At 38.1% G+C, this 12329-nt stretch overlaps 1 protein-coding gene across 3 annotated transcripts in view; it reads right to left on the reverse strand.

The window, feature by feature from the left end:
* Nucleotides 1-531: 531 nt before the first annotated feature.
* LOC135219753 (RNA-binding protein 39-like) overlaps nt 532-12329 on the reverse strand; it is a 46463-nt gene continuing 34665 nt past the window's right edge. For all 3 annotated transcript variants that reach the window (XM_064256798.1, XM_064256799.1, XM_064256800.1), the window contains 5 exons: nt 9649-9915; nt 9330-9492; nt 8714-8882; nt 4592-4776; nt 532-2686 (listed from right to left, as the gene is read on the reverse strand). In XM_064256798.1, coding sequence (XP_064112868.1) covers nt 2592-2686; nt 4592-4776; nt 8714-8882; nt 9330-9492; nt 9649-9915 — 879 coding nt within the window. In that variant the 3' untranslated portion in view covers nt 532-2591. The remainder of the gene's footprint in view (nt 2687-4591; nt 4777-8713; nt 8883-9329; nt 9493-9648; nt 9916-12329) is intronic.

The raw sequence follows: 12329 nt of genomic DNA on the forward strand, positions 1-12329 counted from the left end.
AAATTTTGTTGGCCCAAAGATGTACTTAATCTCCCCTCAATTACTGCCAGCCTAATCACTCACTTGTCTTAATTTTCTCTGGACAACATTTCTAACCACCTATCATCTCCCTGAAATAAACAAAAAATATAAAGAAATTACCATACGTAAGTGTCTATTGGGAAAAGAAAAAATCCTTAGTATAGTTATAACTACAAAAATTGCAAAATGGTGTGTTTATGTTCAACAAAAAAAGAAAGAAAGGTATGGCTATATAATTTTCATAGCATAAATAGAATGTTCTGTGTATTATTTTCAGACACACTGCTAGGATTCTTAATGTCAAAGTTGTTTAAAACAGAAAGCTTCTCATTGGGGCCCTTACCCTATGCAAGCTAAGTACACACTAATTATTTGAGAACCACAGTAAGAGACAATAAAAGAAAGGTTGTTTAAAAACATTGATTCTGATCACAAATACCAATTATAACCGCTATAAGGACTGAAAAATGACTTTCCAATAATTACAAGAGAATTAAATAAAACTATTGCTTAAATCTTCATCTTTATTTTATATAAGCACAATAATGTCAACCCAATACTAAGATTGACACCTATTCATCTATACAATATTTACAACAGTTTCATCACACTCATATGCCTGTTCACGAAAAGGAATGCGCACCAACTATTCAGAAAATTTTCAAAGAAAATAATTGACCCAAACAAATTTCTCACTAAGCACTCTCCTGATCTATACTGCTAACAACTGACTTCATTTGATGCGACCTCTTTCGTGTTACAGCACCTGGTTACAAATTATTCAGACCTCTACCACAGTACATTTTCCTTGAAAAAATAGTTGGAATTATGTTTCTAAATGACTAAGCATCATTATGACGACTAAACACAAATTTATTATCTACAAAATATTCCAAGGTTCTGAGGTTGTACAGAGATCACTTAGTGACACCATTCTTAAAATTTCCATCTCAATCCATACAGTTGTAGTAACCACAATGACCTCTTAACGTTCCAATTTCTTTACACTGTTTGGATACACTTGTATCTACAAAGCCTAAGAGACAAATGAAACGTTGGCCTGCTACAGATGTCAGAATTTCTTCATTTGGACCTTAGGTTTTGTAGTAACAAAGGTATCCAAAGAATGTGAAGAAATGAAGTTGAGATGCCATTTGACCAGTAAGAGATATATATACATGCAGTCCCAACTTATGGAGGGGATTCTGTTCCAGTGGCTCACCATAAGTCGGTGCATATCAACTAATAGGCACCATCTAAATACCTATTCTTGTTGCGAGCGCAGTATACGCCTTTAACAGCGCTGTAACTAGATACCTATTCTTGATGAATGTGTTTGAAAAAGTGCCATAAGATCGGAACACCAAGTCGGTGCCACCATAACTAAGGGACGCACTGTATATGCACGTATAAAACGTACACTGGAATATCTCTCTCTCTCTCTTAAAGATGGTAGAGCAATTTAATATCTGATATTGTAAAGTTCTGGCACACTTCACAAAATGACTTCTGGAAAAATCTGATATTTGAGGAATAGAGAATGCAAACCTAAATCTTAAATGCCAATTGGTTTGCACTGTTAATGACTTTTTATACCTTGATATTTACCAATAATTCAAAAATCATTTCCTGTCCCTCAATCACATGTAGCCACTCCATTAAATTCAAACCCATCCCCAAAAAACTTACATTAACAACCAGCATTACATTTTACCATTTAGTACTGAGAGAGCTCCTTATCTTTTGTAAGAAAGTTCAAGATTTGTACCACTGCATCATATAATAATGCATTTATATATATATCTATATAAAAAATGAAGTGAATTTTATTTCACATTGCGTAAGAGTGCCCCAACTCAATAAGCAAAATCTTTTATAATGTAAACTGCTGTAACTTTAAATTACATCTCACATGTACCAGATCCTGTGAACAAGTATTACAAAAAAACTAACTCCCTCTTCATAGAACAATAAATAACCATAATTAACAATTCACCGAAATGTACAAAACCTGTACAAAATGAATAATTTATCCAATTGGTTGACCATTATACCAAATATACAAAAATACACTCAAAGAGTTCATGCTCTTGAGTAATAGTCTTCAGCCCTTAACACTGAAAGTCTAAACATGAGAATATAAATTGTGTGGGTGTACCGCCCTTTGCATGAACCTTTCAAAACATCCACCGAACATGTTCATTAGAGAGGGTTATGTAATTCATATAAAAGAGCACTGCATTGGTTTAAACTGTAAAAAATCTAGCCAGCACTTCAAACACATTTCACATACTGCATTTAACAGGTACAGTATCATATGTTTTCATATAAAATGAGGCATTGCATATGAGCTACCATGCGGTACACCAACAAAACATCTATAACTCTTGAGGGAACAAGAGAGCAGTTTTTGGTTCATGATGATTGCCATCACAGTATACAGGAGGGGACTTTTTTTTTTTTTTTTTTTCAAGTGGAGTGAAGGGGCATGAACCTCTCTAGGAAGCAAGCCAAATATTAGCACTCATCATGAACAACAAATAACATAGATGATTACTTATATCACAAAATCATCGGGGAAATATGAGCTGTGTGCTGGTCATGGCCTCTGGAAACAAGGAGTGGTAGCTCATAACTGGAACATAAGCTGCTGTAATCATCCGACCTGCAAGAAACAGTTAATAGCATCAAACTTAGAGCAATACTACTGGTACTCCTTATTTTACTTTTGATTATGAAGCTTTGAGAAAGGCCATCATAAGAATGGCTCAAAGTACTATAATTTATTAAATTTTCAACATCCATATAAATTTTATATATTTATTTTCAGCTGTTACAACATTGAAATAAATATCTGTGATGTCACAAACCCTTTCAGATACAATTATAATTTATTATATCTGCTAACTGCCAAATGAATGGACCATTTTAGTTATGTTTTGTAAGGTGGCAAAGGAGAGCTCAGTGAAGAGCTTAAAGGACAACAGTTACTGGGGGTGTTTTACTGTATGCTGCACAAACTTGGGGTTATAGGGGTCACTGACAGCCCTCCTTTGAACTTTCCCCCACCTGTTGACATACTATACATGACGCTATTGCTCTCATCATCTTCTTTGCTAAACTAGCCCTATCCTTGAATATTTTTATAAGCATATTTTTTATTATTCTGGTTTGCTTCCCTACTCCTACAATTTTTCATCAAACACAATGTACACAATAGTGTAATTCAAGTTAATAATGAATGAATACATACCTACACTTTCAAGCAGGTAGTGAATCAAAAGTTTTTTTTGAGGGGGTTAGTCCTCCTACTATATAAAATGATACCTAACCATTTTTTAACAAAAGACAAAACATAAATGAAAAGCAGGGACAAAGATGAACCATTATATGAATGGGCAAAGATGTTCGATCACAAGCGGAGAATTTTCAAAAAAATCAAATGAATATACAGAAATAAAGTTTCCTTTTTCCTTTGTTGACCAATATTACATAATTATGAAGGTTACTCTTATTCTAAGTTTCATTTGTTTTGATAATTTTTCATTTTTGCAAAGCAATTATCCACATGAGCAAAACTTTTTGTTTTACTAAACTTTTCCTTGTATACTTATACTAACTTACCAAGGCATCTACACACTACTAAAATGAGATTACTACTTGGATAAAATATCACAAGCTCTAATACTACAGCTTGGCAGATTGAGTATTTTTCCATGCAATATACTTGCATTTGAGCTGAAAGATGAATACAAAATATATATATAAAAAAAAATTATAAGAATTTCATATACCCTAATTTAATATTTTGAGCCTCCATTGGCCTTGATGACGGTTTGTAGACGATGTGGAAGTGAAAGGGCCAGGTTCTTCAGTAGTTGTGGTCAAGATTGTCCCGAAGCACAACTTCGAGTTTAGGAATGGAGATGTCACAGTTCCGTGACTACAATTTCATAATTCCCATAAGTTCTCAATAAGATTTAGATCTGGTGAGTTGCTTGGCCAGTCTTGAAAGTAATTAATGCCACAAAAATCAATATAGATTTTGATTAATTTTGCTGTATGTGCAGGGGTACCGTTCTGCTGAAAGAAGTCACTGTTGGTGGCCTCAAAGAAATCTTCCAAATGGTCCACAAGGAGTCCAAAGTAAGAGTCTTTGGTCACAGTTCGATTCTTCAGCAGTATGAGGAGTTTTCCAGTGCCACAGGAGGAAAAACGAAAACCCCAAACCATCAGTTAGTGGGGGTGTTTTACTGTATGCTGCACAAACTTGGGGTTATAGGAGTCACTGACAGCCCTCCTTTGAACTTTCCCCCACCAGTTGCTTGCCACTGTGAACGTGGCTTCATCTGTCCAGAGAACAAGTTTCCAACTATCCTCCTCCCACACAATCTGCCTCTTGCAAAAAGAGAGCCTATTCCTCCTATGCCTGTTTTGAGGATACATGCTGTAATCCTGGGATTCCTATCCACATCTCTCTTCATGAGCCCGCTGAAGTTTCATTTATTTTCCATGGACTGTACACAACTCTAAAACTAAGTGTGATAGCACATTATATGAAAGAACTTACCTGAAAACCATCGTCCATGAAGGGAACTAACAGATGCCGCTGCAGTGGCTATAGTGGGACACTTGACATAAACATTTCCCTGTGCAGACTGCCTGTCTACAAATATGTGCAGAACACCTCCATGCTTGCTGCACTCCTCTAAGACATCATCTCTGATCTCTTCTGCCCAATTAGGATTACTCTCTCTGAAATATTAACCACTTTTGATGATGGATTATACTGAATAAAAGTACTGCACTCAACTATAAATATCTAAAAAGTTTTAATACACAAGAATTAAGCTTAAAAAACTTTTTTCATACAAACCATCAATTCTGAAACTTCTTCACTGGCATTCTTGAATGACCCTGAACACATGCCTTCTGACACCTACAGAGTAACTAAGAGCAATTGTTTGTAGCTCTGACCCATTGGGTGTCGCAAATGCCCATCACATGACGACATTATAGAAACTGTTCAAAAACCTACTTATCATACAAACTAACTTTAATCTGGCTTGGAGGTTAAATGAAGAGATTCCCATTGTTTGCAGAGAACCAATGGATTGGGGACTGAACAGGACAATGAATCAAATGTGTAAAGAACTCTGGTAAGTACCAATATAGTCTGGACACCCACACCGATAGTAAACTCTATTATCTAAAACTAAATTTATAACAGCAGATATTTACTATAAATGTGGATATTTTATATATATATATATAGTGCCTCCTCGACCTACGGCGATTCGATCTTATTACAACTTGATGTTGCATCCGTCAAGTTACAGCAATACAAGTGCTGTTGACGGTGCTAACAGCAAAAATAGGCATAATGGTGCTTACAGCACCGAGTGCCGTTAAGAACCAATAACAGCAAAAAACAGACTTACAGCAGAAGTACCAGACACCCCCTCCCCTGTGAGTAGTTAGAATTCTTGACTAGTTGAAACCCCTATAAAAATGCTGAAAACAGCCTATTTTTGTGCGTAAAACTCAAGGAAACCCCACTAAAAATTTCCCACGAATAATGGGTAGATATGGTCCAGAGAGAAATCCACGAATCCGGAGAATGCGAATATGGGGGCCCCACTGTATATATAATTATGGCCCTGTATACATAATTATATTATATTATTATAATTTTCTGCACCCAACTTGGGGATTATGTACAGTGAAGCCATACAAACCCAAAGTTTAAGCAGTGAAAGTTACCTGAATAACAAGGGGTGATGATCCAGAAGGCAGCACCATAGCTTACTCGATTTGCCATTTTTAACGTCTTTTTGAGCTTTTTTGTATTTCTCATAAGATCATAATTTTCATTTTTTTGTTTTTGTTTTTTGAGACTTCTAATTAGTGGGTTGAAGGTTAATGGCCCTTTCATTTTGATAGTATATATGCCGAGGGCAGAATAGAAACTCGTGGCTATCATTCTTCTCTCTCTTGTCTCATCACCCTAGCTGTAACCCAGAACAGTTGTCTATAAATTAGGTATTTAATTCCCTGCTCCAGTCAAAAGTGACATGCCAGATTCTAGGGAATGTAACTGTTCATCCTTTTTCACTTGGTTTGAGAATCAAATGTTGTTTGTCCAGTTGTAGGTTGGGTGCATTACCAAGGGAACCACAAAACAAGAAATAATGATGATTGTTCAGCACCTGATGCCAATGAAGAAGCATGGATGGCATGCAGTAGACATTTTGTACAAAAACTGATCACTACAATCGAAAACTAACTAAGCTCTCCTGCCTTTCAGTGTAACACTTTGCAAAATAAATGCAACAGTGCTGGCAAATCATGATCATGGTCAACCAGACATCTAATACCGGTTGCCCAACAGCTCTTCAGTAAATGACACATACTTGACCTACTACAGCCTGAAAAATACCAAGTTCCTACACGGCCAATTGAGGACCTATGAAAAAGTAATTTCATTCGCAAAGCCAAATTTGCCTTAGGTTTGTCATCCATATGATGAATGAAAAATGGTCCCAAGTTGAGTTGAAGCACATCCTCTTGACCAGTGTTGAGGACAACTTCAGCGTGGAAGGTTGGAGACAGCTCATGTCATCCCAAGTACCACAGGCTCCAATACCAAAATTCATCATGAAGGAGCAACACTGGGGGATAACAGTGCACAACATAATCAACCAAAGATCATGCCAATTATGAAAAAAAGAACGAGTCACCTGCTTCTCCTTGAGCAGTGTAAAGCCAAAGGAAGAGATTAAGTGGCTCTACCTCAGTTATATCGAGGGAAAGTTCATTGAAATGGTCACTAAACCCTATCGGCTCCTTGACGGCAAAAAGGGTGGGGCATCTGCGATGACAGGCGATGCCAAATCAAATATTCCCACTTGTAATTTTCTAGCTTAAAAAAAAAAAAGGTCTTTTCAAATGTGGCAAAAACATTTTCCAGCGCTCAATTCCTACCTCAGGTGTTATACTGACCTCAGGGCATAAAGATGTCGAACAGCTGGGATTAAAACCCCTACAAGGAATGAGTCGTTTTATTGTCCTTCATGCTGGGCTGGCACCATTCTTAATGGAAATATTTTAGTTCCCAAAATTAATCTACTTATATAAATGAATAACTGTTACTTAAAAGTTATATATAACATGCAGTAATAAATTCTGTCTCTCTCTCTCTCTCTCTCTCACATACACATATATGTAGGTAATTTAACACAAAAACAAGTAAATGAAATGTGCGGAAGTCCAGTAGAGACTGGCAAGAATGGAAGATTTTCTAAGGAAAGTCGAGGCAGTAGGGATCAACCAGTAGTAGCATATTGCTCCCAGGAAACAATAACAGATACAAGGATTAAAAGTTACAGATAATGGTAGGCCTTTAAAACTCCAGAGAAGTGTATTTAGCAACGTAGGGGATATCGCCATGAAGCAGCTGATAGGGCATAAGAGTAACATTATTAAAAAACGTTCAGTGCTATGTCTTTCCAAGTTTTCACCTTCCTAGTACTACTCTCTCATTATGGCCCACAGAATGGGAGAAAACAATAATAATTTTTGATGTAATGAATAGTCCCAGTAATGGTTACTGCGTCAGATACAGTGACTGTCTTGACTGCAGGTAACATCATAACTTAAAAGTAGCACAATTAGACATCTTGGATGGTCACAGCTGAGGCAGTCCAGGTCTTGTGCCTGCTGGCATTTGGGCAACTATTCTGATGGAGCCAGCTTTGGTGAGACCCTTTTATCTTTCAGGATCTCAAACAGTGGTTAGCTGTGAATCTATGCCTATACTGTAAGACGAGTACATGCAGGACGCAAGATGTCCCCAAGCCTAGGAACAGGTGTGCGCACTGGACAAGCTAATGGATGAGCAGGGTCCAGATGGTTAAGTTCAGTGGTGGGAAGAAAAGGCTGCCAGCCAAGTCACAAAAGACAGGTGAGGTCATAGCAAGTAAAAGATTTGGCATATCATCTGATGATGACTCCAATGCCAACCAAGAAATAAAGGACTCAGATTCAGATGAAGTTGACATGTCGGCAACAAAACCCTTTGACTATCTGGACCTGTAGGTCCTCTTCTTGGTGAAACAAAAACCACTAACCATATTGCTAACAGGTAGGATATGGCAACCAATGAAAATGGCAAATGCTGCAAAGCAGATGAGATGAAGGTATCACAATCCCTATCCAGAAGGCCTTAGAACATTATATGCAACTGATTATAAGTAATACATAGCTAGAAAAACCAATAAGCAAAAATCAGATTAGATTTCCACATACCAGAATTTAACACTGCTGCAAAGTATATATGATATATTGTTATGGTTCCCAGTGGCATGTGTTACTAAGGCAACTGTACATTACTGTCATCATCTAGATATAATAATAATAACAATAATAATAATACTACTACTACTACTACTACTACTACTACTAATAACAATAATAATAATAATAATTAGAAAAAAACTTTGGGAACATCTGAGACTATGAACGGACAAATATATAATTGATGGACTGTGATGAAATCAACTTAGGTCGTACAATCTCAAAGCCTAATAAGATCCAGACTGCCTAAAGAATGTGATTCTTTTGGAGAATAAAAAATAAAACTTGCAAGACTGGAAAATTAAGCCCCACAGGAATTACTTTAAAAACAACTTACGTTGAAGGATCAAACATGTTGGAAAGAAGGAAACACTGAGTGGCAATTGGTGGTGCAGGTGTCTGCTGTGGTTGGGCAGGCATATGAAGGGCATTGGCAGCAGCAGCTGGAAGCTGTAACCCTGTTCCCTCTGCTAGCTTTGCCATCAACTGCAAACGACCAGTAGCACCTTGAAAACACAAAAAAATTTTTAATGCAGTGATGCTAACAGTTTTGTTGGGTCACCAAAAATCATAAAGCAGATTTAATAATTCCATTGCACTAATTAGTTCATAAAATTTTGTAATCTAATGTAAAGAATATAATTTCATAGTTCTATAGAACAGAATTTTTAAATTCTAAAGTAACAAGGCTCTTGCAAATGCTAAAGTTGCGTCATAATAATTCTTTTGAAAAACAGGCAATGATAGTTCAAAACCAACAACTTGAGATTCATTCACTTTCAAGTATAATGATGAGATAAATGTGTCTAGTACTGACATACACCTACAACTTCAATACTGTACTTCATAAAAATGTGTCAGTTAAATTAAGTAGGCAGTCTATGTTTTAAAGGTTCTAATATTCAATAAATAGTTGATCACTTCCATACAAAAAAATAAGTCTTTGAACCTACCAAGATCAATGCCAGCTCTCTCCATCTCATCTGAATCTAAAAGTGAAGTCCCCTGCTGAGTTTCTGACCTTTCTGTCACATGGTTGACTTTCATTGGTCGACCTGCTAACTCAAACCCATTGAGTTGTTCTAAAGCCTTCTTAGCATCATCTGAATTATGGAACTGAAAATAAGAAAATTACAAAGAATGGAGATGCTACTATCAAAGCAATATTTTAACTTAAATCATCTTCACCACCTAACCAATATTTGTTTTGTCAATAATTTTGTTCCTAAAACCAACAAAGACTGTTTGACAAGACTTCATATTTGCACCTACTGTAATAAAGCCATATCCTTTGGATCTGCCCGTTTCAGAGTCCATGATTAACTGAATGTGGTCAATTTTTCCAAAAGGTTCAAATATTCCCCTTAGCATATCTTCTGTAATATTGAAGTGCAAAGATCCAACATAAAGTCTCATTGGGCCTGATGCTGCCTTCTGGTCTTGTACAGCTGCAATGCTGGCAGCACGATTCTTCTCAGCTTGAGTGGGTTGACATACTATGGGAACACCAAGGATCTTTTGACCAGATAACCCTAATGCCTGTAGGATAAAATAATTAATCATTAAATGAACTCCATAACACATATGAAACAAAAGTAAAGAATTGAAAATAACATGATTACTATATAGAAGTATATAAAAGTATTGATTTTATGTCTCAACTATCTAGGACTGAATATAAAAATGATATTGTTATGTTTACAATAAAGTTTCATACATACTTACCTGGCAGATATATACATAGCTAAGACTCCGTCGTCCCCGACAGAAATTCAAATTTCGCGCCACTCGCTACAGGTAGGTCAGTGATCTACCGGCCTGCCCCCTGGGCGGCAGGACTAGGAACCATCCCCGTTTTCTATCATATTTTCTCTTCTTCCACCTGTCTCCTGCGGGGAGGCTGGGTGGCCTTTAATTGTATATATCTGCCAGGTAAGTATGTATGAAACTTTATGTAACATAACAATATCATTTTTCATACAATCAACTTACCTGTCAGATATATACATAGCTGATTGGCACCCTTCGGTGGAGGGTAAGAGACAGCTACTATATGGGAATAGACAGGTAAACAACATATGTTGTAGGTATAAATAAAACCTTGGTTCCTACCTGATAGGTGGTAGACTTCGTGGGTGTTTGCCCAGTAGTCTGCATCACCTCAAGAAACTTTAGCGAGATATATGATCTATGGCCAAGAGTTCTTGTGGGTCTGCCGATGGGGTCTTATCCGCTTACTCGGCAGAGCCTGAAAGGACTTTGTCAATGGGTGCTGATCCACTTATATGACAATACACCTTATGAAGGAGCACACAACCAATCCCGACCACCTGAATCCTAACCATATGTTAGAACTAAGGATTGTTTCCGAGTTATCCCCGAACTCGTCACAACAACCGTAACTCAAAACCACTACACACACATACATAATTTCAAAAAAAAATTTATACTCATCTAATTGGATATGACAAGCGTCTCTTACTGAACAACACAGACGGCCGGGACCCGTGCTAGCCTAAGTCCTCTATTGTTCGAAGAGACTCCATACCCATATCCAAAAAGAAGAAAAGTATATACATATTAAGGATTGGTGTCGGCTCCCGTACCCAGAATCGTATCCGCCGATACGAAAGGACCTAGAGAAAAACACTTCTCATATGTCACACGAACGTCTTTCAAGTAATGAGATGCAAATACTGAGTTGCATCTCCAAAAATGTCGTATCTATGATGTTATTAAGCGACATATTCTTATAAAACGAGAGAGACGTCGCTACAGCTCTTACTTCATGAGCTTTTACTCTCAGTAGTTGTAACTGTTCGTCAGGACAGACCTTATGAGCGTCCGTAATGATGTTTCTTACAAAGAACGCCAGAGCATTCTTGGACACAGTCTTGTGGGGGTCTTTTACCGCGCACCAAAGACCTTGTCTAGAGCCTCCCAACTGACGCTTTCTCTCTGAAGGTAGAACTTCAGCGCTAACAGGGCATAGAGACCTCTCTGCTTCTCTGCTACGAGACTCGACATTCCCTTTTGACTTCGAATGACTTAGGCCAGGGATTCGTGGGATTCTCGTTTTTCGCTAAAACAGGGTCCTTAAACGAGCAAATAGCCGAGTCTCCCTTGAATCCTACTTTATCCTGCAGAGCTTGTAATTCACTAATTCTCTTTGCCGTAACTAAAGAAAATCACAATTCTTGGTAATTTGTATTTTTCCTAGCGATACTTACCTCGAACCATTTCATAGGAGATTCCGGATGTCGATCCGGGTCCGACCCAGAAAACTTCTGGTTTATATGCCGCACCCAGGTCAGGCCTATGCCCCAGGGGTCGAAAGACCAAGCCATCCTAATGACCTATAGTCAGTCCTTCTTACTCCACTCCGAGGTGTCTCCCTAAGCTTCAGCGGGGCTGGAAGGGCGGGAGTCTAATTCCATGGTTCGAGGTAAGTATCGCTAGGAAAAATACAAATTACCAAGAATTTGTGATTTGTTCCGATGCGAGATACTTACCTCGAACCATTTCATAGGAGACTTAAACCCCTTAGGAGGAGGGCGAAGGTTTAGGGGAGGGACCGGCCCCCGCAAAGGTGATAGGTCAGAGGAGGGGCGACTTGCTACCCCTTAAGAACTCAACCCAGCCAGTTATCGTGGGTGGTTGGTTCGGAGGGGTGCAAGGCAAGCCTGGTGCGGGTATAACCAAACCTTGACATGTAAAACTGTGGTTTGTACTGAGAACCATACGCACTCCTGCGTATCTTACCTGAGTATCCTGGATTCCTCGCTCCAACCAAAGGCCCCAGGGATAACAAGGATAAGGATTAGGGGGGATTTGAGGAAAAACCATACACACTCACATACACTCAATACACACCGGCCCGTCCACTCCAAGAAGATTGGAGAGGGGACCTAGACCTGTTGCTGGCCTGCCACCACGGGGCCAATCTCAAAGGC

Source organism: Macrobrachium nipponense, chromosome 1 (genome assembly GCF_015104395.2).
Source record: "Macrobrachium nipponense isolate FS-2020 chromosome 1, ASM1510439v2, whole genome shotgun sequence".
NCBI classification, from domain to species: Eukaryota; Metazoa; Arthropoda; class Malacostraca; order Decapoda; family Palaemonidae; genus Macrobrachium; species Macrobrachium nipponense.